General features: G+C 44.1%; 1 protein-coding gene across 2 annotated transcripts in view; it reads left to right on the top strand.

The window, feature by feature from the left end:
- Positions 1 to 26,895, top strand: part of MAN1A2 (mannosidase alpha class 1A member 2) — a 335,006-nt gene that overhangs the window by 74,714 nt on the left and 233,397 nt on the right. For both annotated transcript variants that reach the window (XM_029578469.1, XM_029578468.1), the window contains one exon: positions 21,170 to 21,425. In XM_029578469.1, coding sequence (XP_029434329.1) covers positions 21,170 to 21,425 — 256 coding nt within the window. The remainder of the gene's footprint in view (positions 1 to 21,169; positions 21,426 to 26,895) is intronic.

The raw sequence follows: 26,895 nt of genomic DNA, 5'->3' as shown, positions 1-26,895 counted from the left end.
GTTCTTTTATGTCTTGTACTGTCTGGGAAATCTGCAAAAGAGCATTTTGCTCATGATTACATTTAAATTGAGAAGGGCTATTTTATGCTGAAGAGCAGTACAAGGACAATCTTTCATAGTTTCTGTACTCTGAATGTGGAATACATTAGAAGCATTTGATGTTAGCTAGCTAGGGGAATAGTAAAAAGTCATTTCTTTCTTTCTTGGAATAAATGATTAATTTCTTTAAAAAATATTGTGAAAAATTAAACATAGGCAGAATATGATGGTAGATAGAATGGGCCAGATTTTCAAAGGGGTACGCGCGTAAGATATGCGTGTACCCCCCGAAAACCTGGCCGAAGTACCCACTGCGCGTGCCGAGCCTAAGTCCTGGGGGCGTGTCAGGGTGTGGCGCGTCACTTGGGGGTGGGGCCGTGGGCGTGGTTCCAACCTGGGAGCGTTTCGGGGGCATGGCTGAGGCCTCCGAAACGGCTCCCAGGCCTGGGAATCGCGCGCCGGTGGCTGGCCTGGCGCGCACAAGTTATGCCTGCTTCGGGGGGTTTAGATAGGGCTGTGGGGGGGGTGGGTTAGGGGAAGGGAGGGGGAAGGTGGGGGGAGGCGGAAGGAAAGTTCCCTCTGAGAGGCCGCTCTGATTTCGGAGCGGCCTCGGAGGGAACGGAGGCAGGCTGTGCGGCTCAGCGTGCGCAGGCTGCCGATTTTGGGCAGCCTTGCGCACGCTGACTCAGGATTTTAATGGATACACGCGGCTCTGCGTGTATCTATTAAAATCCCGCGTACTCTTGTTTGCGCCTGATGTGCGAACAAAAGTACGCGCGGGTGCAGATTTATAAAATCTACCCCAATATGTGCAAACTACACAATCTTTATCAGTGGTGCAATACTACCGCTCCAGCTTCTCCTTCATAAAGACTCATTTAGCTAAGCCCCATGATTTCTTGAATGTTGATACCATCTTTGCCTTCACCACAGTTTCTGGGAAACTGTTGCTTTTACCCATTATGAAGAAGTACTTCCTTATTTATCTAACTTTTTTTTTTTACACTATTGACATCTTTATAGTTCACCATCTTTCTACCCTACTCTCATCTAAGGTATAAATATTTAGGTACTCTTGTATGGATTATAATGCAGACTTTACATCTCTGTATTGCTATGACTGTTTTCTTTCTGGAGATGGGACCTCCAGAATTGGGTACAGTACTCCAGGCTAGGTCTCACCACAGATTTTAGTAGAAGTATTACCACTTTTTATTTAACAAATTTATATACTGCCTGTCAACATTTCCAAGCAGTGTACAATAAAACATTCCCAATAGCCATAAAACATCAAATAAAAAAATCAATAAAACCATTTAATTAATCAAAGAACATAAACTAAAAACCAAAAACCATCTAAAACATAAATATTTTTCTGGTTCATAAATATAAAATGGTGTAATAATTAGCTGCAGGGTTTCATAGAGCATAATCCAAACAATAAGGCCTTGTAAAACAATTATTGCTATATAATATAATGGTAAATGTTGACTTATTCAGATGGATGAGGGTCCAGGTCATTGTAAAATGCCAGTTTGATTGTAGTAATATAGGTATCTTAATTACTTCTTAGTAATCATCAACCTGGAACCCCTGAGCCAAAAATAAAACAGGTTTCTAGTGGTTGTACTAGTAAAGCTGTTAGATATCTTGAGGAAATGTTCCTTCAGCTTAAATTCATTATCTAGTCCTTATCAAACTAGTAAAGATCCTACTTAAAGAAGTTCTTAATTATTTAGTCAGACCTGTTCAGCGAAAGGATTTGCTTATTGCCGGAAGGGAGGCATTCGGGTCTTTAATGGAACTAGCAGTCAGAACCCTATTTTCGTCCTCTGTGAAACAGACATAAGCCTTTTATAGTTAGAATGTGGACTGACTTTCAGTTTGGTGTAAATGTCAAAACTTACTGTAAATTGAAGGCGTATTGTCACCTTTGATCCCTGAATCTGTTTCCATTTAAAATTAAAAAAGCTATTACCCTATTAAACTAGATAATTGTCCACTGTGCATTTGGAATTAGATTTTTTTCCCCCAGGAAATATGTAGATGCCTTTCAAATAGGGGAGCCTAAGGAGAGAACAATCTGCAAATCTTCATGTCTTCATGAACAAGGACTGCCATTTCTTGTCTGCTAGGGTAACCTTTCATTATATGATACTGTTGCCTTTTCTCATTTTGCTGAAGAGAGAGAGAGTCCTTTCTGTAAACCTGTCTTTAAGGAAGGAAAGAGAAGAGAGGGAGTGTTTTTCCATTCAGTGATATATATCTTTGAGTGAGAGAGGGTAATAGAATAACTTAGCAAATGCATGGGGCCAGAAGTGACTTATTCCATCTTGTGAGAGAAAATGAGATAAGGTGAGGAGGAAGGATTAGAGAGTAAAACAAATATATATGGTCAGTTTTGAAATCTGATAAATAACAGGAAGCATTCACCTAATTTCCCAGATTTACGTCCTCTCGTCTAGTCCTGTGAAATGTTGTTTCAGATCCTGTGGAATTGCTTCAACATTTCAATTAATTGCTATTTAGGCTCTTAAACACATTTTTAGTCTTCTGTTTTATTTCTAAATGTAATGCATTTTTTTTCAATTTTACTTAGTGGATATATTTGCCTGTTATCTGTTGTCCCAGGTTAGTTACCTGAGGTAGAGCCGAGCCTTAACTGTAGACATCCGAAGCTTCTCTAGGCAGTTCCACTCTGCAGTACTCTCCACCAATGGTGATTTTGGAGTCCTGGCAGGGATGAAGAACCAGGCTGCATAGTGAATAGTTCACTGTGGTAAAGCTCCCAGTGTTGCCATCCTCCTTAAGGTACAGTCCCAGGAAAAAAAGTCACCCAAAACAACAGTGTTACAAGAAAGTCTTCTTTAGTACATATTGTTCTTTGGATCAGTTGCTGAAGGATCAAGGTTTCGCCTTGTCTGCAAAGCCATGACCCTGCAGCAAACACTCCGTAGTTCACACATCAGGAGTTCTGCTTGTAGCCTTGGGCCTATTCTTTCTCTCTCTCCTTTTACCAAAAAATAAATAAATAAAAATTTAAAAAAAAAGGCCTGCAAATTTTTCAGCTTCCATGAGTCATAGGGAAACAGTCTCTGCACCAAAAAGCCTGTGTCTCTTGGGCTGTAGCACGACTCTCCCCTACTCCCCACCATTGTGTTTTCAGGCAACAGCCTTCCCTGTCCTTGAAACACAACCAAAAAAACCCCAAAGTTCCATAGTCTGCTTCCATCTTGGTCTGAGTTTCTGGTTCCAGGCAATTCACCACCATGTCGTCCTCCTCCCCCTCCATGGAGCTGGTTGGCTCCCTCCTCCCCCATCAGGGGCTCACCTATGTGTGTCCAAACTCCCAGGGTCACCCCCCCCCCCCCAGGTAGGTCCCCATTGGTCCCTGGGTGACTCTTAAATGTTAAAGTGGCGGGCACTTAATATTAATTTATTCACTCTTTCATGTATTGCCAATTGGTTCCTTCACTGTTAAATGTCAGTGGAAAGGACCAATTGGAGGCCAGACCTTGGGGGGAGGGAGCTTAGGGCAGGTCAGGCTCCCGGCCATGTCTCCTAGGGGCGCTAGGGACGTACATTTTCCCTAGCACGTCCTTTTTAGTGTGGCAGGTTATTTGAATATTACATTGGGTCCCTGGGAGAGGTGATTGGGCGTGCGTTAAGAAAGCGGGCGCTCAGCGTTGTACGCCTGCTTTCTATGTGCCAATACTGCATCAGTCTGTAAGTGAAAAAGTACTTTCTACAATTCTTTTTAAATCTGTTGATTGAAAGTCCTGGAAAGGAGCTGATTATTATGGTAAATGCAGGTAGAAATGAGATAGGGTAGATGCAAGAGGGGGAAGGTTCAGGAAACTAAACTCAGGCTTATTCTGAGGCTGCAACCTTGGATGTTCTGGATTTCAATTTCCTACCTAAAAGCCTGAGTTTAGTTTCCTGAACCTTCCTCCTCTTGCATCTACCCTATGAAACATAGTTTCTATGTCTCCGCTGGACCTGGAGCCTCAGGATGCCTAGCGGTCGCCCATCTCTCCGGCATCCGTAGAGGCGTCCATGTCCGGAGCCTCAGAGACGCCCAGAGATGGATGGATGGTACAGTTCAACCGAAACATATCACATACCTCCTCCGGTCTTGCTGCTGGGTTCTCCGGTCGGATGGGTTCTCCTTGCTGCTGGGCTCCCCTGTTCGCCTCTCCAATCTGCCGAGCATTTCGAGCGTTTCTCATTCGAGCATTTCTCATTCTGCTTCTCAACCAAATGAAAAATAGTGCCAGAGCAATAATATACATGTTGTCCATGGCGCTGTCCGGTACGAAGCTGACTGAACACCACACTGGGTCAGGGTAGGCGGTAAATATGCAGGTTAAAGACACGGCAAATAAGCTGGTTAAAAAGGCGATAATCTGGGCGCACGTTACTGTATTGGAGGGAATAGCTAAATCGATCATTAACATAGCATATACATGCGGCGGGCGGAGACGGATACGTGTCCATTTCGGCAAGCGGTAAGGATGCGTAAAACTGGATACTGAATTGTGGGTTAGCCTTACGCGTCCAAAATGTGCGTCCAAAGCGGTTTAAAAACAGGGTAACCGCGGCCGCACTTTACTGTATCGGCCCGATAGGTTGTGAAACAAGAATACACAGCAGAACATAGCATGCATTAGTAAAAGAAAACAGAACGGTATTTCAAAAGACACTTTGTACAAGTTGGTACGCTACATTGCAGGCAAGAACTTTTCCTTACACTCTTCTCATCTGTAAAATTTGTAATTAACAATTGTAAGACTAACATATTAAAACGTATCTCTGTTAGCATTTTATTTAATGATACACTAAAGCAGGGGTCAGGAACCTTTTTGGCTGAGAGAGCCATAAACGCCACATATTTTAAAATGTAATTCCATGAGAGCCATACAATATGTTTAAAACTAAATATAAGTAAATGTGTGCATTTTATGTAAGATCACACTTTTAAAGTACAATAAGTCTCTGAAAATATTACACCAGGCCTTAAGACACCAATACATCTCCTATTAGGAAAATGGACCAAGTCAGGCTGCTATAGAGTCCTACACAGAAACTACACGCCAGCAGAAAACCTCACCTGAATCACGTGCTGTCCCTCACCTAACATAGAATAAAGAGACCAAAACGCATAACAAGAAGCATGCAGAAAAAAATGAATTGGAAACTGCAACAAGCCAGAGTCTCTGTATGCAGTGTAACAAAGGAAAAAAGAAACATCACCCATCCTTATAAAACAAATCAAGAAATATAAAATCATCAGCAGTAAAACTGTACTAACAAAAAGAACATATTTCGAAACAGCTAATGAGTGGAATATCCAATAATTAAACACACATATAAAACATTTCCAGATACCAACAAAATATTTCAAAATAGCAGACACAAAGACCCAGTAATGAAAAATAATAAGGATACAAAAATTTTTTTGCTCTGCATACCTGGGAACGTTTGATATCCAGGTGTCCTGAGATTGTTCTGAATTAGCAGGAGGTGGGGTGGTTTGCTTGGAACTTTCTCCTCTCTCTGTCACATACCAGCGCTCTCTCTCACACTGGCTCTCAATGACACACCTATACACACATGCTCTCAGTACTCACATATACACATGTTTTTTCTCACTCACTTATATAGGCTCTTAATTACACATTTACACACATGCTGTCTATCTTTTCACGCTTACACACACACAGGCTTTCAATCACATAAATACATGCTGTCTTTTTCTCTCACACACAGACTCTCATTCACATGCTTACAAACATGTCCTCTCTTTCTCTCATTTACACACAGGCTCTCAATCACATACTCACATGCTCCCTCACCTAAATCAGCTCTCAATCACACACAGACACACATGGTCTCTCTCTCTCATTTAAACACAGGCTCTCAATCACATACTCACATGCTCCCTCACCTAAATCAGCTCTCAGTCACACACAGACACACATGATCTCTCTCTTACTTATACACACAGGCTCTTAATCATACATACACATGATTTCTCTCACACACAAAGGATCTCAATCATACACACATACTCTTTCACACAAACAGGTTTTCAATCACAAACTTACACATACAGGTTCCCAATGGTAAACTTACATTCATGCTCTCTCTCTCTCTCACAGGCAGGCTCTCAATCACAGACATACTCTCTTTCACATGTACAGGCTCTCAATCATTCACATACATGCAATCTCTCACTCACACACACACAGCCCCCCCCCCCCTCGCGGCCCGGAAGAGGAAGTGAGGAGTATCGGGTGCCTGCGCGGCAAGAAGAGGCCACGCTAGTGCGCTCGGCATCGGCCCGAAGAAAAGAAGACTGCAGCGCGGCTCGGAGGAGAATGAAGAGATTCAACCGCGGCCGATGGGACTCCGCTTCCGCGAGGGCTGAAAATGAAGAGGTTAGCGTTGGGAGGAGGCTGCTGCTGCCGCGAGTTCCCGGGGTGGGGGTGAGAGAGAGTGAATGAGCGAGCAAGCATGTGTGTTTGCTCGCTCAATCACTCTCTCTCTCCCCCACCCCGGGAACTCGCGGCAGCAGCAGCCTCCTCCCAACGCTAACCTCTTCATTTTCAGCCCTCGCGGAGGCGGAGTCCCATCGGCCGCGGTTGAACCTCTTCATTCTCCTCCGAGCCGCGCTGCAGTCTTCTTTTCTTCGGGCCGATGCCGAGCGCACTAGTGTGGCCTCTTCTTGCCGCGCAGGCACCCGATACTCCTCACTTCCTCTTCCGGGCCGCGGGGGGGGCGAAGAGAGCACGCCGCTGCCGCTGACTCCAGCTGTCCTGCCGCGTTCCGCCCGGGCTGACAGCATTTTAAGCTCGGGCGGAGGAGGACCGGGGAGCAGCTGGGTCAGTGGGAAAGTGTGGCGACTGTCTGCGAGCCAGATGCAGCCCTCAAAAGAGCCATATCTGGCTCGCGAGCCATGGGTTCCCGACCCCTGCACTAAAGCATAATACATTATAGTAGAATGTTGCAAAAATGGGATCATTTGAATTATAGTAAGATAGGACTGGTGGAACCTCAGGAGGTCAATTTGTTGCCTATGTGCATCTATTGTGTGACTTTCAGTTCATCTCTACTTAGTTTATTGATTTAAAAATGTACGTTTTGGGGAAAAAATGTATGCTGCAATAATAAAAGAATTAAAAAAAAACAACTCTGGATGGTCTTCACTAAACTGGCAGCATTAGTTAAATACCATACTATCATAGGCAGAGGTTCTCCTAGGAGAAGAGATGGCTGAGGGGGGGATGTGATAGAGGTATTTTTAAAATCATGAGAGGTCTAGAACAGGTAAATGTGAATCTATTTGTTTACTCTTTCGGGTAATAGAAGGACTAGGGGGCACTCCATAAAGTTAGCATGTAGCACATTTAAAAACGAATCGGAGAAAGTTCTTTTTCACTTAACGCAAAATTAAACTCTGCAATTTGTTGCCAGGGGATGTGGTTAGTGCAGTTAGTGTAGCTGGGTTTAAAAAAGGTTTGGATAAGTTTTTGGAGGAGAAGTCCATTTTGGAGGAGAAGTCCATTTTGGAGGAGAAGTCCATTTTGGAGGAGAAGTCCTGCTATTAATCAAGTTGACTTAGAAAATAGCATGGGAGAGAATCTCCTCTTAGATAAGGTGAGGGATGCAGAAGCCCAGTTGAGGGGCCACCATGAGACCCTCCAACAACTCTCTGCTAGCACTTCAGGCCCTCCTTCCTCATAAGGAGGTTGACTAGACAGGGTCTGAGGAAGTCTTTCTACTGCCATAGGAAGTACTATCCTCTGGCCCCTTGCTCCTGGTTCCAGTGGGTGAGCTCCCATGGCTGTCCCAGGCAGCAGAGACCTCCCCAGCTGGTGCCCCAGTCAAATCCCAGCACGGGGTTTTGACTGGATCATAGGGAGCTTAAGCCAGCCACCTGTACCAGAGATGTTGGATTCCCCGGTTGGGGGCAGGCTACAGTTCTTCGTGGATCAGTGGCTCAGTATGACCTCGGAACAGTGGGTTCTGTCAATCATCTGTCAAGGGTACCAATTAAACCTATTGGGTGTCCTGCCAATTTGCCCTCCATGCCCATTTTGGGGGCCAATAGTGCATCTGGAGGTACTGATAAGGGAGCTGTCTGCCCTCTTAATGGCCAGAGCGGTCAAACCTGTCCCACCAAAGCAAAGAGGGCAGGGATTCTACTCCCAGTACTTCCTGATTCCAAAGAGAACAGCAGGATTCCATCCCATCCTAGACCTTAGGGCTTTGAACAAGTTTCTGAAAAGTTTCCCTGGGCACCTTGAATTCCCCTCTTGCAAAAAGGGGACTGGCTAAGCTCCCTCATTTTGAAGGATGCATACACTCACATGGAGATGTTCCCAAGTCACAGGAAGTATCTCAGATTTGTGGTGGGAAAACAGCACTTCCAGTGCAGAGTGTTACCGTTTAGGCTAGTGGTGGCCCCATGTGTCTTAACAAAATGCCTGGCCATGAGGGGCACACCTCTGCAGACTGGGAGTGCATGTTTTCCCTTACCTAGACAATTGGCTGGTCAAGAGCACATCTCAGGTAGGAGTCACTCAGTCCATCCACTTGACCATTCAGGTGTTGGAATCACTAGGGTTTGTCATCAACTACCCGAAGTCCCATCTCAGCCCTTCACCTCAGTTGGACTTCCTAGGAGCCCTGCTAGACATGTCTCTGGCAAAAGCCTTCCTGCTATAGACCAGGATGGTCAGCTTTACATCCATAGCAGTGGGGATTCAACAGAGCTAGCAGGTGTCAGCTTGGCACAGGTTGAGGCTATTGGACCACATGGCTGCAACTGTTCATGTTACTCCCTTGGGACATTTGCACATGTGCACAGCCCAATGGACCCTGAGATCGCAGTGGCACCAGGCCATGCAGAAGCCTCCAGGATCACATCCGTATCATCCCGTCTCTCTGGGATTCTCTGTCCTGGTGGTGGGTACTCTCAAACTTGCAACGTGGAATATCCTTCCAAAGTCCCCTACCCAAATTGTCCTTACCATGGATGCATCCACGCTGGGGTGGAGAGCTCATGTAGAGGATCTCCACACCCAGGATCTCTGGTCTGCCTAGGAAGCATGTTGTCAAATCAATTTCCTGGAACTTTGGGCGATCAGGTGTGCACTGTGGGCTTTCAGAGATAGACTGTCCAGCAACGTTCTCCTGATCCAAACAGACAATCAAGTAGCTATGTAGTATGTCATCAAGCTGGGAGGCACAAGGTCATACCTCCTGTGTCAAGAAGTGGTCCAGATCTGGTCATGGGCCCTGTCCCATGGGATGCTGCTCAGGGCCATGTATCTGGCTGGAACAGAGAACGTAATAGCAGACAGGCTGAGTAGTGCCTTCAGACCCTATGAGTGGTCTCTGGATCAGGGGGTAGCGACCTGGATCTTCTGCCTCTGGTGGAGCCCACATGTGGATCTGTTTGCATCCCCGTGCAATAGAAAGGTGACTCATTTCTGGTCGCTGTACAGAACAGATGGCAAAACAGCATCTGATGCCTTTGCTCACCATTGGGGCAAGGGTCTTCTTTACGAGTATCCTCAGATTCCCTTAGTGGTGAAGACTCGCTTGAAACTTCATGAGGACAGAGGGACTATGATACTCATAGCCCCTCATTGGCTGAGACAGGTCTGGTTTCCACTCCTTTGGGAGCTGGCCATTCGGAAACTGATCGGTCTGGGGACTTCCCCAGAGCTCAGCACGCAAGGCTGAGGCAGGTTACGGTATCCCAATCTCCAGACTCTGTCGCTCACAGCCTGGATGTTGAGAGGTTAATTCTGTAACTGCTCGATCTTTGAGATTGTGTCAAGTCCTGGAGGCTTCCATAAAGCCTTCCACTAATAAGACCTATGGACTGAAGTGGAGGAGGTTTTCTATGTGGTGTGAGCAGAAGGCTCTGGATCAGTTCTCTTGCCCCACTCAAATACTGCTTGATTACCTTCTATACCTATCGGAGGCTGGCTTAAAAACCAACTCCAGTAGAGTTCATCTCAGTGCATACCACCATGGTGTAGATGGTACGCCCATCTGTGACTTATCCACCTTACACTAAGTTTTTTCATGACAGAGTGGTCTTGGGTACACACCCTAAGTTTCTGCCTAAGTTGGTGACAGATTTCCATTTTAACCAGTCAGTCGTCCTGCCAACATTTTTTTCCACTCGCACCAAGACGAACGAGCACTGCACAGTCTGGACTGCAAGAGAGCCTTAACCTTCTATCTGGAGTGGACAGAGGCCCATAGACAGTCCACCAAACTTTTTATTTCTTTTGTTAGGAATAGGTTGGGAGTTGCTGTTGCCAAACAGACATTATCCAATTGGCTAGCAGATTGCATCTCCTTCTGTTATGCCCTTGCGGGACTGCATCTTGTGGGGTCATGTCAAGGCTCATTCTGTCAGAATGAGCATGTAGATGGGCAACATCTGTGGCCCATTTGCGAGCGGTTCTCATGGAGGAGATCTGCAAGGCTGCAACATGGAATTCTCTCCACACATTTACATCTCATTACTGTCTGAAGAAAAATAATCGTGACAGTAGGTTCAGCAGTCTGTCCTCAGGAATCTCTTTTGAGGTGTAGAAGCCAACTCTCCCTGCCTAGGGTCCATTGTTTGGATTCAGACTGTCTCCCCTTCTGTTACCAACAGCATTGTGTTGTTGTGCCTGTTGGCACATGGTTGGTGTCATCCTCTTTTTTTTTTGTGCTGGAGAGCAGCCTGTAGCTAGGGATTCACTCATGTGTGAGGACTACCATCCTGCTTGTCCTAAGAGAAAGAGTTGCTTACCTGTTACAGGTGTTCTAGAACAGCAGGGTGTTAGTTTATTTAATTTATTTAATTTGCTTTTATATACAGATATTCAGCAATGCCATCACGTTTGTTTACATATAACAATTTTAACTAAAAAATGGATACAGTGTAATAAATATAACAAATGAGGGGAAAAATGGGATATGTATTACAAAATATAATTATCAAATATGTTAAAAATCAATGAAAGATTGGGGGTTGAGAAGAGGGAGAAATGAGAGGGATGGGAAAGAGTGTAGTGATTGATAAAATAGAAGGAAGGGGGATGGGAAAAAGGGGAGTAAAGGGGAAGGCATAATTGAAAGTGATAGAGGGGTTATTGATCTTAAGACATTGTAAATGCTTTATTGAAAAGATTAGAGTTAGGGTTTTATATATTATCCTGTGAGAGATTGGTAACCAATGAAGTTGTTTAAGAATCGGAGTGATATGTTCTCACGAATTTGCCCGCCACCCTGCAGAGTTAAGTTTCTCCTTATGTTTTTCATTTTCATAATTCTATGTTGTAAGACTGAAGAGGGACCCAAAATCCCAATTAAGCAAGTCATCTCAATTGAAGTTCATAGGAGTTCTGCTAAACATAACTGTGGCAAAAGCCTTCCTTCCTTCTACAAGAAAGAATAACAAACCTGTCTGTGGTAAAAGGAATAAAACATTCAGCAGACAGCCTGGGCATGTTGAGGATTTTGTGTCTTTTTGGCATCAACAGTATACATCACATCCTTGGCACATCTCTACATTAGAAAATCCCAATAGACTTTAATATCTCACTGGATGCAGGCCACACAAGACATTCAAAACTGCATCCAAATCACTCAGCAGCTCAGGGACTCATTATCCTAGTAGCTAGTCCAGGGGGTTGTCTTTCCAAATTCCACCTTCCCCAATTCTCGTAACAGATGCAGCCAACCTGGGCTGGGGAGTGCATGTTAGATGGGTTGCACATGTTACCACATTGATAGAGCTATTGCAATCTGGAATGCTGTAAAGGCTTTCAGAGATCGGTTGACCAAGAAGATTAGTCTTATTCTGACAAATAACTAAAAGGCCATGTTTTACATTATCAAGCAGGGAGGAATGGAATACTTGTCTTCTGTGTTGGGGTTCTGACAGAATATGGTCTTGGGCCATTTCGTAGGGAATAATCTGAAGAGCTACCTATCTGGTGGGCAAGACCAACATCCTAAGTGGACAAACTGAGCCAAGTCCTGGAACCAAACATATGGTTTCTGGTTCCATCAGAAAACCAATCTTGTTGATGTATATTCCAACCTTCATCATACAGAGCCAAGGAACTTTTACTCCCCATCTTCAGGCTCTTAGCCTTCACAGCGTAGATGTTGAAATGGTAATATTGGGTTCCTTGAATCTGTCATAGGATGACTCATATATGTAAGGCTTCTAGAAAGGCTACTGTTAAGAACTAGTGGGGCAGATTTTAAAAGCCTGGCGGCGCGCGTAAAGCCCCGGGATGCGTGTAAGTCTCAGGGCTTGAAAAAACGGGTGGGGCAGGGGCGGTCCGAAGGCGGGGGCGTGGCCAGAGGCCTCTGCAAGACTGCTGGGCTGGGGATCACGCACTGGCAGTCAGCCGGCGCGCGCAACTTGTGAAATAATGGAACGGGGGGGGGGGGGAAGGAAAGTTCCCTCAGAGGCCACTCCAAGGGAACGGGGAAAGCCACCTTGTGCGCGCCGACCCCCTGATTTTATAACATGCGTGCGGATGTTATAAAATCGGGCGTACACTTGTGCACGCTGGGTAGCACACACAAATGTAGGCCACACGCATACATTTTAAAATCTGCCCCAATGGTTTTAAATGGAAGAGATGTGCCCTGCGGTGAAGGAAAGGACATAGATCCTATCTCTTGCCCCACACAAAAACTGCTTGAATACCTTCTACATCTTTCAAAGTCTGTTCTGAAAGCTAACTGTTAGGGTACATAAGAACTTAAGAAATTGCCATGCTGGGTCAGACCAAGGGTTCATCAAGCCCAGCATCCTGTTTCCAACAGAGGCCAAACCAGGCTACAAGAACCTGGCAATTACCCAAACACTAAGAAGATCCCGTGCTACTGATGCAATTAATAGCAGTGGCTATTCCCTAAGTAAATTTGATTAATAGCCATTAATGGACTTCTCCTCCAAGAACTTATCCAAACCTTTTTTGAACCCAGCTACACTAACTGCACTAACCACATTCTCTGGCAACAAATTCCAGAGCTTTATTGTGCATTGAGTGAGAGAGAATTTTCTCCAATTAGTCTTAAATGTGCTACTTGCTAACTTCATGGAATGCCCCCTAGTCCTTCTATTATTCAAAAGTGTAAATAATCGATTCACATCTACTCGTTCAAGACCTCTCATGATCTTAAAGACCTCTATCATATCCCACCTCAGCCGTCTCTTCTCCAAGCTGAACTGCCCTAACCTCTTCAGTCTTTCCTCATAGGAGAGCTGTTCCATCCCCTTTATCATTTTGGTTGCCCTTCTTTGTACCTTCTCCATCGCAACTATATCTTTTTTGAAATGCGGTGACCAAAATTGGACACAGTATTCAAGGTGTGGTCTCACCATGGAGCGATAGAGGCATTATGACATTTTCCGTTTTATTAACCATTCTCTTCCTAATAATTCCTAACTTTCTGTTTGCTTTTTTGGCTGCTGCAGCACACTGAGCCAATGATTTTAAAGTATTATCCACTATGATGCCTAGATCTTTTTCCTGGGTGATAGCTCCTAATATGGAACCTAACATCGTGTAACTATAGCAAGGGTTATTTTTCCCTATATGCAACACCTTGCACTTGTCCACATTAAATTTCATCTGCCATTTGGATGCCCAATCTTCCAGTCTTGCAAGGTCCTCCTGTAATGTATCACAATCCGCTTGTGATTTAACTACTCTGAATAATTTTGTATCATCCGCAAATTTGATAACCTCACTCATTGTATTCCTTTCCAGATCATTTATATATATATATATATATATATATATATATATATATATATATATATATTTTGAAAAGCACCGGTCCAAATACAGATCCCTGAGGCACTCCATTGTTTATTCTTTTCCACCGAGAAAATTGACCATTTAATCCTACTCTCCATTTCCTGTCTTTTTTAACCAGTTTGTAATCCACGAAAGGACATATACCTCCTATCCCATGACTTTTTAGTTTTCTTAGAAGCCTCTCATGAGGGACTTTGTCAAACGCCTTCTGAAAATCCAAATACACTACATCTACCGGTTCACCTTTATCCACATTTTTATTAACCCCTTCAAAAAAATGAAGCAGAATTGTTAGGCAAGACTTCCCTTGGGGTAAATCCATGTTGACTGTGTTCCATTAAACCATGTCTTTCTATATGCTCTACGATTTTGATCTTGAGAATAGTTTCCACTATTTTTCCCGGCACTGAAGTCCGGCTCTCCGGAACTGGTATCTCCCCATCATCCTCATTAGGAAACACAGAAGCAAAGAATTCATTTAGTCTGTCTGCAATGGCCTTATCTTCCCTAAGAGCCCCTTTAACCCCTCTGTCATCTAATGGTCCAACAGACTCCCTTACAGGTTTCGCCACCTTCAATTCAAATTCTCTCTTCGCCTGTCTTATCAATATTTTACACTTAACTTGACAATGCTTATGTTTTATCCTATTTTCTTCAGATGGATCCTTCTTCCAATTTTTGAAGGATGTTTTTTTGGCTAAAATAGCCTCTTTCACCTCACTTTTAACCATGACTGTAATCGTTTTGCCTTCCTTCCACCTTTCTAAATGTTTGGAATACATATGGACTGCGCCTCTAGGATTGAATTTTTAAACAATGTCCATGCCTGTTGAACACTTAACCTTTGCAGCTGCACCTTTCAGTTTTTTCCTAACTATTTTCCTCATTTTATCAAAGTTTCCCTTTTGAAAGTTTAGTGTTAGAGCTGCAGATTTACTTATTGTCCCCCTTCCATTTATTTAAATTTGATCATGTTACTTCTCTCACCAAATCCTGTGTTCCACTAAGAATTAAATCTAAAATAGCTCCCTCTCTTGTTGGTTCCTGAACCAATTGCTCCATGAAGCAGTCATTTATTACATCCAGGAACTTTGTCTCTAGCAAATCCTGATGTTATATTTACCCAGTCAATATTGGGGTAATTGAAATCTCCCATTATTATTGCACTGCCAAATTGGTTTGCTTCCCTGATTTCTTTAAGCATTTCATCGTCTGTCTGACCATTTTGTCCAGGTGGACGGTAGTATACTCTTACTCTTACCCAACACACATGGGATTTCTACCCATATAGATTCTTCTGAGCATTTAGCCTCTTGTATGATCTTTATCCTGTTGGACTCTATACCCTCCCGGACATAAAGTGCCACGCCCCCACCAAGTTGATCTTCCCTGTCATTGCGATATAACTGATACCCTGTTATAGCACTGTCCCATTGGTTATCCTCCTTCCACCAAGTCTCTGTGATGCCAGTTATGTCAATCTCATCATTTGCTGCTATAAACTCCAACTCTCCCATCTCATTTCTTAGACATCTGGCATTGGCATACAGACATTTCAAAGTGTGTTTTTTGTTTGTATTAACAACCTGCTTTTCAGTTGTTAGGGATAATTCTGAAATCATTAGTTTCGGTGATTTTTTTTTCATATAGGCACATGGACTATGTTTGCATTTAATGGAACCTCTCTGTTGGGATGCCCTAACTCTCCTGTTTCATTAGTATCCTTACAACTTAGAGCAATTGGTATTTACCTTCATTATGTAGAGGATAAACCAATTTCTGCCCTGCCTTTAGTGCTTTGATTTAGGCCGAGCATGTTTCTCTTGAAGTCTCCTAACAAGCCTTCCTCGTCTTGGGACCTTATGCTCAAATTTTCAAACTCCGGCGCATAAAATTTGGAGATACGCGCATAGTGAGCGCATTATAGAAATGGCCTGCCATGTGCCTATCTGCCAGTACGAGCAGAAGTCCCGGCAGATCAAAAAGGGGCGGGGGCTGGCCAGGACAGCGCCACTGGACGCTGTCACGGAGACGTACATGCCGGCAGCTGGCCAGGGTGTGGAAGTTACTTCTGCTCCAAAGGAGCAGTAAGGTATAAAACAAAAAAAATTGGATATAGGTAGGGGCTAGGGGTCAGGGAGGAGAAGGGAAAAGGTAGGATGGGTAGTTAGGGAAGTTCCCTCCCAGTCCGCTCCTTAATTGGAGCGGACTGGGAGGGATCTGCTAAAGGCCTACTTGCGTTGTCGTGCGTATTTGTTTTTTAAATCCCCCCCTGCGTGCGTTAGATGACACCTGCCCGCACATGTACTCGTGGATATTAAAATCCAGTATGCATGTGTGCACGGGAATCATTTTATAAGGTGCATGTGCCGACTAGCACGTTATAACATCATTGCGTCCATGTGCTCACAGGTTTTAAAATCGACCCCTAAGTATGGTACTGACTCATCTGATGAAAGCTCCCTTTGAGCCACTAAAAGCCAGGAAACCCTCCTCATTTCACTTACAGACCATATAATCATGGGGTTAGACAAAGGACACGCCTTTTTACTAGTTCTGTTAGACATCTCGGCAGCTTTCGACACCGTCAACCATCCATCCTGCTGGATCGCCTAGCAGATATCGGCATTTCCGGATCTGCCCACAACTGGTTCAAGTCCTTCCTCAGCAATAGGACTTCTAAAGTCAAAATTAACAATAAAGAGTCACCCTTAACAAAATCAACCCTTGGTGTACCACAAGGATCCTCCTTATCTCCAACCCTCTTTAACATATACCTCCTCCCCCTCTGCCAACTGTTAACAGACCTAAACCTAATTCATTATCTGTACGCAGATGACGTGCAGATTCTAATCCCCATAACTGAATCAATCTCAAAAGCGCTCACCCACTGGAATAAATGCCTTCTATCCATCACTAACCTACTCAACAGCTTAAACTTGGTACTCAACGCCTCAAAGACAGAACTTCTCCACATCTCCTCAAACGAAAACAATATCTCCCCTCCATCACCACTCAATTCTCTCATTGCCTGTAAGCAGGTTAGAGACCTTGGGGCAATTCTAGACAATCGATTAAACCTAAAGAAAATGGTCAATACAACCTCCAAAGACTGCTTCTATAGACTTCAGGTTCTAAAACGACTGAAACCACTCTTATTCTTCCACGACTTCAGGACAGTTCTCCAAGCGCTTCTATTCGCCAAAATAGACTACTGTAGTGCCCTTTTCCTAGGCCTCCCCAGATCCATGACCAAACCACTGCAGATGAAACAAAATGCGGCAGCGAGATTGTTGACCAGTACAAGCCGCGGCGAACACATCTCACCTATCCTCAAGAACTTACATTGGCTACCAGTGAATTTCAGGATTCTATACAAATCAATCACCTTAATCCACAAAACCATCCATCATCAACTTCAACTCGACCTGGAAATCCCATTCAAACTCCACTCCTCTAACAGACCTACTAGAGGTATTCACAAAGGCACTCTGAAATATCCCCCCACTAAAGCCTCACGCCTCTCTACGACCAAAGACAGAGCTTTTTCGATAGCAGGCCCATCTATCTGGAATAGCATCCCATCAAATCTCAGATTAGAGCCATGCCTTTTAACTTTCAGAAAAAGACTTAAAACCTGGCTCTTTCACCAAGCCTTCGCCGATCCTCCAGTCTTTCACTAGTTGTCCCTCAATCTAACCCAGCCTGGCATTTATACTCATGAACAATGGACTCTGAAACTTCTAGGTTAAACTTCCAGGTTAAAGCACCTTTTAAGCTTTAACCCGTACGCTCTTTGGTAATACATTGTAATACGTTATAATTTCTTCCTGCCTTATCTTCCTTCCAGCTTGTTGCAAGCTTCCAAGTTCTCCTCCCCTGTTGATTCTAACTTTGACTTATTCCCACCTATGGTTATCTTCGTTCAATTGAATTGTTACTCCAGTTATACCCCTTGTTAAATGTAAACCGATCCGATATGGTTATTTACTATGAAGGTCGGTATATAAAACTGTTTAAATAAATAAATAAATAAATAAACTTCTGTGAGCCGGAATATATGATCTGGAAGAGCATATTTTTGTTAGTAATCACTTTGGCATTCTGTCAGTGAGTTCCAGACCATAGTGACTTATCCACTGTAAACCTAGTTTTTCCATGATAGAGTGGAGGTTCTATGTTGAATTTTCCACCTTAATCAATTGTCCTTCCACTATTTGTCCCTTTTGCAAAGGTGAAGAAGCCTTACACCAGAGCTTTCCAAAGTGTGTGTCGGGACACATTAGTGTGTCGCCTGTAGTGTGGAGGTGTGTCGCCCGGTCCACAGGGCCGGCAGAAGCAGGGAACTATAGCAGGAAGATCGGCGGGCAGTCGGCCCGAAGAAGAGGGTCACGTTCACTCCTCCTCCTCCTTCCTGCCTGTGCAGCCCCGGAAGAAAAACGTTGCCGGAGCCGCGTGGGCAGGAAGGAGGAGGAGCATCTGCTGCGTACAGAAGAAGAGCAGCATTAATGGGCCGTTGCGGATCCCACGTCGCGACGGCCCGAGAAGAGGAGGAAACCCGATAGCAGGGCTGCTGCGGATCCCATGTTGCGGCAGCCCGAGAAGAGGAAACCCGATAGCAGGGCCGCTGCAGATCCCATGTCACGGCCAGGGAAGATCAGGGCCTCTGAAGAGCCCATCCTTCGGCAACCCGTGCAGAGGGACAGCATGTGCCAGTGAGAGCCTGTGCTTGAGCAAGAGAGCCTGTGTGTGTGAGAGTGAGACAGCATGTGCACGAGAGAGACAATATGTATGTATGAGAGAGAGGCATGTGAGAGTGAGAGCTGTGGACGTGTGAGATTGCATGTGAGTGAGAGCCTGTGTGTGTGAGAATGTGTGAGATAGCGTGTGAGAATGAGAACCTGATTGTGTGTTTGAGGGAAGAAGACAGATGGAGAGAAAAGAAATAGAAAAAAAGACCCTGTAAAAGGAATTGGCAAAAAAAACAAGAAAGGAAAGGTGGAAAAAAAAGCCTGTGACCAACCGATTAGAAAACTAAGATCAGAGAGCAAACGTAAAAAAAAAATAAATTACTTTTTATTGATTGGCACATGTAATCTTTGGGAATGTGCAAGAGTAGCACTCTCTATGCCGATCTCACAATGTACAAGATCAGCATGGAGGAAGTGGAAGCCTGCAAATATTTATTATGAGGGTTGTGTTGTGAAACATTTTATGTATATATTTAAGGAAACATACATAAATTGTTGAAATACATTTTGTTCGTTTAACCTTTAACTTCTGGTTTGCTGGTAGACTGAATTACTGTGTCACGAAATTATGTTTGTCTAAAACGTGTGTCACTAACATGAAAAGTTTGGAAAGCTCTGCTTTACACAGTCTGGATTGCAAAAGAGCTTTAATCTTCTATCTAAAGCCGTTAGAAAGTCCACCCAGATTTTTGTTTCTTTCTATACCAATAGATCTGGAATTATTGTAGCTGAATATATACTATATAATTGGATAGCAGATTGTATTTCTTTCTGTTATGCTCAGATAAGCTCGACTTGACCACATCAGTATTCATAATGTCAGCATTGGTGGCCCACTTGAGATTAATCTCCATGGAAGATATCTGCAAAGCTACAACCTGGAATTCTTTCTACAGATTCACATCTCATTACTGTTTGGATAAGGATTTCTGACGTGATAGGTTTGCTTAGTCTGTCTTGCATAGTTTATTTGGGGGTTTACAATTCAATGCCTCACCATCCCTAGGGCCTGTTCTTATTATTTCCAGATTGCCTTAAAAAAAAATTTGCAGAAAAGACCATTGCCAACAAAAACTTTGCCTGTTGATATTTTTTTTTCTTTTTTTAATTTAATCAACTTGTATGTAGGGATTCCCATGTGTAGGGATTTTTGTACCCTACTTGTCCTCGGAGAAAGCAGACTTGCTTACCTGTAATAGGTGTTTTCTGAGGGTAGCAGAAGGTAGGATTTGGTTCAGAATTTCTATAGCTTTTATACAAAACTGAGAGGAGCCTTGCATGTTCTTCTCATGTACTCATCTGTGGTGGAACAAAGAGACATAATGAGTCCAAGGGGAGATTGTCTAATATTCAAGGACTTTCAGGCAGGCTACTGGGTCTTTCTGGCAAGTGGCAAGCCACATAGCAGTGTGTGGCTGGGTCTGTTCGGCAGGCTGCAAAAGGTTCAAGTCTCCCTGACAGGCCACTAGTTTTAGATCAGCTGGATCTGTCTGGCAAGCCAGCATCAAGGAATATAATTGTGCTATACACGTTCATGCTGTACTACCTAAATGAATATCTGATGCTTAGTAATGCTTGTTAGATCTCTGTAGTTGTGGGGGTGTATGTGTCAGATTATTGTAATATATAATAAAGCTGCAGCCAAAATGTGTTTCCATTATACCTGCCTCTGTGCTTGTTTGATATTGCTTCCAGTGGGATATATGGTGCAAAGGCTGGGAGGAGAAGGACGGTTAATGAAAGGGGTGGAGGTGGATAGGAAGGGGAAGGTCCTGCAATAAATATACCAGGTCCGATCTATGCTGCGGCAGTGTTATTTCTTTTTGTTGTGTATACAATACTGGCATTTTTGCATGTCTAAATAATGCTATAGAAAGTATTTTTAAATTTATTTTTGGTGGTTAATGTTTGGGAGAAAGAAGAGTTTTACACAAACTGGAGTTTGTTTTCCATACACTGTTCTGAAGGTGAGCAGCTATCATTTTAGTTAATGAAGGGGATTGTGTTGGCAATGTGCTTCCTAGGAGGAGATGGGCTGGAAAAATTGATTCCTGTTGTTTTTTCTCTTAGTGTCCCAAACACATTCTTATGCATAATGGAGGTACCTTATAATTTTAGCATAACTCTCTAATCACTATGGTAGAACAATTACCATCATGCAGCAGTCAAGATGGACTGCAGACTTCACAGACCCAAAATCTATTCTCTTTTTTACCCTTAGTATTAAATTTTACCAGATCAAAATGCTGAGGAAAACTCCATATTGGAATTTGGAGAATTCAAGAAGGATTAGGATAAGCAACGAAGATCCTTAATTACAAAGAAATGAATGGAAATTTAGAGATAACTGTGGTCTGTGACATTAAAAGGAAGCAAATTGAGCAGTCTAGATAGGCCTTATGGACCTTCTCACTATAATAATCTGTTTCTATGAATTGTTTTGGGATTTTTGGAAGGGGGTTTATAGTATTGCAGTTTAAAAAAAAATTAAGATTCTGATAAGATATTTTTCTGCAGGGAGGAAGAGGAGCGTCTGAGAAATAAAATCCGAGCAGATCATGAGAAAGCCTTGGAGGAAGCAAAGGAGAAGCTAAAAAAGTCTCGAGATGAAATCCGAGCTGAGATTCAAACCGAGAAGAACAAGGTAATCCAAGAGATGAAGAAAAAAGACACCAAACAGCTGCCACCAGTACCATTACCAAATCTTGTTGGTATAAAGACTGGCGACCCAGGAGATCCCGATACCCGAGAGAAACGAGACAAGATTAAAGAGGTATGGAGATGGTTTGACAGATTAGAGGAGGAGTTTGGGGAGTCATTGTATGTATATATTAAATCTAATTGCAATTTTTGTGGAAATGTTTCTGTCCCTGTTGCATGGGTATTGTGTAAAATGTAATGTTCAATTTTTAGTGCATTGTTACACTCTAAAGTACACCAAATTGTACCCATCTATCCCTGTTTCTCTAACTGCATACTCTTTCTTGGTCCATCCTTGCTTTTTGATTTCTAGGCTACTGCATTCTTTGTAGGTGAAGCAGGACAATAAATCCCCTAATTGTTTTGGGACCTTTTTCTTTTTTAAACTTTAAATTAAATACATCAGCCTTTTCTTAGTGATATGTTCTGTTTCTTCATCTCAGTTGACCAAATGAATTGCCTCTAAACAATTTTTTAGAAACTTAATTTAGGTCAACATAACCAAATATAAATGTTGCTGCTATGGGTCTGTAGTTCCTTTGAGGGTGAATATTGTTAAAACGAAGCTTAAGTAGATGGAGGAGGGGGTATAGTGATAATGGTGGTAGAAAATTATTTTACTACTGCTATATAGGCCTGAGCAGAGTTAATGAACACAAGAACATTTGTTACATGTGTAGTGGAAGAAGCCTGTTGCGGCACTGTAGCTTTGAGCAGAGAAACAGGTTTATTGGGTTGAGAAAATTCCTATGATCTCCAGTGCCAACCCAAACTCTGCTAGCCCCTTCTATTTTTATGTCAGACTTTGGATGTTATGAGTTATGGTGCATCCCAGCAGCATGAGACTATAGGACAGAGGTGGCCAACTCTGGTCTTTGAAAGCCACAAACAGGCCAGGGTTTCAGGCCATTCACAATGAATATGCGTATGAGAGAATAGCATCACTGTATCTATTGTATGCAAATCTGTCTCTTGCACATTCATTATGGGTAGCCTGAAAGCCTAGCCTGTTTGTGGCTTTGGAAGACCAGAGTTGGCTATCTCTGCTATAGGATCTTGCTTCCTTTACAATACTAACACTTCTCTTCAAGGTACTCACACCTTAAAGTAGTTTGCATTCTGTACTTTGTGCTGCTGCTTCCTTCCATGTACTGAAAGCAACAATGGAACACTTTGAGGTCATTCCTGTCATCTCCCAAAGCAATCTTAATACCATTTGTTCCTTGTTAAACCATTAACTTAAGCAGACAGTATTTTGCCAGATTTGAATATGCATGCTACCTAGTGTAGATATTGTGCTTCCACTAGTCCCAGAGTTCACTTTTAGGAAAAGTGATTATCTAGTGTTAATTTTTTGTAGGTTAATTTTTTTTTTTTTGGCCTGTCAGTGTTTCTCCTCTTCCAGATCAATCAGAACCAGCATCTGTTGGGCTATGGTGTCATTAGTCTTTATTTTCTAAATAAGTGGCTGAAAAAAATAAAGGGAAAAAAAGGTTGGTCTTCATAAGTTACAAGTGATTGCAGAAAAAGGAAGACAGGCAGCAATATATGGAAAAACTAAGAGAAGCTAGGGTGATAGTCTACAGAGCGAGTGTGCAAATGAGAGAAAAATTAGCTAATATGGTAAATGAGGGACAGAACGTTTTGGTATAATAGAGACAGGAGGAGGTGCAAAAATGAGATTGTAAGGTAAAGGAATATGTTGAAGCTAGTGAGGAGAAAGCAGACAACAAATATTACTGTTCACTGAGGAAGGAAAGACTAGGGGGCATTCCATGAAGTTAGCAAGTAGCACATTTAAGACCAATCGGAGAAAATTCTTTTTCATTCAACGCACAATAAAGCTCTGGAATTTGTTGCCAGAGGATGTGGTTAGTGCAATTAGTGTAGCTGGGTTCAAAAAATGTTTGGATAAGTTCTTGGAGGAGAAGTCCATTAATGGCTATTAATCAATTATACTTAGGGAATAGCCACTGCTATTAATTGCATCAGTAGCATGGGTTCTTCTTAGTGTTTGGGTAATTGCCAGGTTCTTGTGGCCTGGTTTGGCCTCTGTTGGAAACCGGATGCTGGGCTTGATGGACCCTTGGTCTGGCCCAGTATGGCAATTTCTTATGTTCTTATGTTCTTAAGGACTTTAGAATAGGACTGCAGAAAACTGCCACAAACAGAAATGGGTGGACCTCAATCAATTTTCAGCAGACTGTTTGCGCAGTGCTGGCAAAACTAAAAGTAGATAAAACAATGGGGCCAGATAGGATAAATCTGAGAGTATTAAGGGAATTTAAAGAAGTTCTGGCAGCTCTGCTGTCTGATCTTTTCAATACTTCTTTGGCATAGGGAGTGGTTCAAATGGCTTGAAGATGAACAATGTGTGGTACCTTTTCACAAAATTGGAAGGATGAGTGAGAGCTACAGGCTTGTTAGTCTGACCTCAGTGGTATATAAATTAATGGAAAGCTGCTAAAACAGAGGATAGTGCAATTTCTGGAATTCAGTGAATTAAAGGATATGAGGCAGCATGGTTTTATCAGAGGGTAGATCTTGTCAGATAAATGTAATCAATTTCTTTGACCACACTTGCATAATTGGAGAGTGCTAGATATAGTGTATTTTGATTTCAGCAAGGCATTTGACACAGTTCCACGTAAGCAACTTATAAACAAACTGGGTGCCTTGGTTATGGGCCCTACAGTGACTGACTGTATTCAGCTTTGTTCTCTCCTCTCAGTTTTTGTAAGTCAGTTTTTTTCTAGAGCTGCAGCTATTTTTCTTTCCTTTCCCTTACAGTAGTTTTATTTTCTTTTCCTTTTTCCTCTTCTTTCCACTGTCTGCTAGCTGCACGGCAGGCTTTAATCGCTGGCAGAATCTATTACTATCCCTTATTAAATAAATACTGCACCTCCTCCTGCACCTCCTCTGCACCTCTGTGTTCTCTCCTTGCTCTGTCTGTTTTTGTACCTTTGTCAGGTGCTAGTAGGACTGACTGAATGCAGTCCGTGGGTGATCCTCTGAGCCTGGGGACTCACCTGAGTTTTACCCAGGCAGGAATTCATGTCGTTTCACCAATTGTTTGGCATCTATGAAGTTTAACAGGGAAGAGATAGAAGACCACACTGTTCCTGTGTGGAGGAGGGCCCATCTTCCCCCACCTTCAAAGGAACTAATCTCCATGAGCAGGAGCCCTGGATGACATAGCCTCCTCTCCTGCTTACCTGTGATGGCAGTGCAGTCTCCTTGAGAGAGAGGGTGAGCACGAGCCTGGGCAAGCAGCTTGCTGCCGCACCTTCAGTGCCATGCCCAGTAACAATTGCCCATGTACATCTGTGACCAGCGCACCATTGATCTGACGCGGTTGATCTGACGCGGTTTCAGGACCGCGTCGGGAACCAGGACTGCCATTGAGCACCATGGTCACCCTGGATGCCGTCGAGGTACTGGGGGCTCTCGATGCGATCGAGGTGTGTCACTGCCCTCTATGTTGTAAGGGCCTTCTGTGCCATAGGCATCGTCTTGATACACCGGAGTCATCGAGTGCCTTGGGCCTCGATGTGGCAGAGTAGTTGCACCAATCTCTAGTGTCGGGGACCAGGACTGCCATTTAGCACCATGGGTTCCCCTTAATGCCGTTGATGCCCTCGATCCCATCGGGGTGCGTGTGTGGCCACCCTCAATGCCATTGAGGTATGTGGTCTCAATGTTGCGGCTACCCTTGAGACCATTGTGGTAGCGTGGTCTCGATGCCATCGCAGTGCCAAGCTGCCTGGATACCATCGATGCCATCGAGGTGTGGGGCTATTGGGTGGTTTGGCCATCGATGACATTCGTTGCCACTCTCGATGAGATCTGGCACCATTAACGAGGCACTGGGATTGCGTTGAGCAACCTGGCTGTCCTCGAGGCCATCGACTGTCAGGGCTCTTGAGAGCTCTTGAGTGCCACTGAAGCTCTTGCACAACAGGGTTTTCGGCCTTGGACTGATCGAATGCCAAGGTCGCCATCAACTCAAGGCACTCTGGGATGCTGAGGCATCCAGGTACAGTGGTCTGGTGCCCACCAGGCTCTTTATGGTGTCCTGACGGGGCATCTTGCTGTCCCATCACTGGCCTACAACTATCGGGCACCATGAATACAAACTATCTCCAGGGCCTGAGTCGCTGGGATTGGGGGGCATTGGAGGCCTTGCTTGTATTTGTGCATTATCGATACTAATGAGTGTTGGCGAGGCTATTGTTAGCCATAGCCACTGGCGAGAGACACCATAGAGTTCACAGCATCGACATCCTCGGATGGATAGGTGAGCTAAGGGGAGCCATCAATAGCATTGACAGTCATCTGTTCCTTTGGGCACTGATGAAACCTGTCAGGACGATGTTGGGGCTGCAGAGCCTCTTCCTGCAGGTGCCCCTGGCATCATTGGTTGCTGTTGGTCCATTAATGACTTCAGGCACTGGGGTCTCTTCAGTGCTGCCGGGCTGTTGATGTCCACAGGTGCCTTTGGTGCTGAGGATGGCACTATATACCGTCATACTGATCAAGACACAGTCAAGCACCATCGAAGCCCTAGGTGCAGCGACAATTGATGCCCTTGATGTGATCCATCTTTGGTGAGCACAAAGGCGCTATTGGTCCTACAGGCACTGTCACCACAGTGAGCATCCGTGGATGTGATCGGATGCCACAGGACACAACTACAGAGCACTATGGGCACCGTCAGTCGCCATGGACTTTGCTTCTGCCATTCCATGAGGGGAAACTATGGTGAGCCATTCCAGACACAGTTTCAAGGGCTGTATCCAGCCTATTGGAACGTGCCACCACCATGCCATAACTAGATCCCCAGTGGTACCGGGGACGCCATCATCATACTGTTCCTGTTCACTTCACTGGGAGGTAGTGAGACAGTGGAGCGCAGCATGCGCAGTCGGGTATGGCAAAGCATCTGCTCCAAGCGCCTCGGGTGATGGCAGGCGGTATTCTCCCTGTCTGTGCAGTACTCAGCCATGCCAGGTTTCTGCCATCGTCATGTCAAGGTATCAGCCTTCTCGTCAGTTCTGCACCACAAAGTGCTGGGGAGCACTGGTGAGAAAGGCAACATCACACAATCTGATTGCTTTTTGACAGTGCACAGCCAATGACTAACAGGTGGTGCTTGGTCCTTGCTGTGCAGTGGCATTCTACCCGCAAGCATGGCGAGTGGGTTCATAGGTGGGTCGCCATCCGTAGGATGGGGGATACCACTGTATGAGTACTAGTTAGCGTGCTTTTACAGTGGAGGGCTTTTTTCTTTCACTTGCTCTCTATATTGTATGGGTGTATATGTGTGTGCATTTCCCTCATGGTGAGCTCAACAGGGTGTGCGCTGGAGCCACAGGACTGACCTAACATGCGTTCCTGGTCGAACTCTTAGGGAAGTGAACACCAGGAGGGTAGTGTCTGGAGTCTTCTCTTTCCTCAGAAGAGGAATATGTCTTTCGATCCCTCCCAGGTCACAAATCCCCTTTGTGGGGAAGCCCCTGGGGCTCTGCCTCTTGCAGATTATC

The sequence above is a fragment of the Rhinatrema bivittatum genome, chromosome 15, assembly GCF_901001135.1.
Source record: "Rhinatrema bivittatum chromosome 15, aRhiBiv1.1, whole genome shotgun sequence".
Lineage (NCBI taxonomy): Eukaryota > Metazoa > Chordata > Amphibia > Gymnophiona > Rhinatrematidae > Rhinatrema > Rhinatrema bivittatum.
This window is presented reverse-complemented; position numbering and strand designations above follow the sequence as displayed.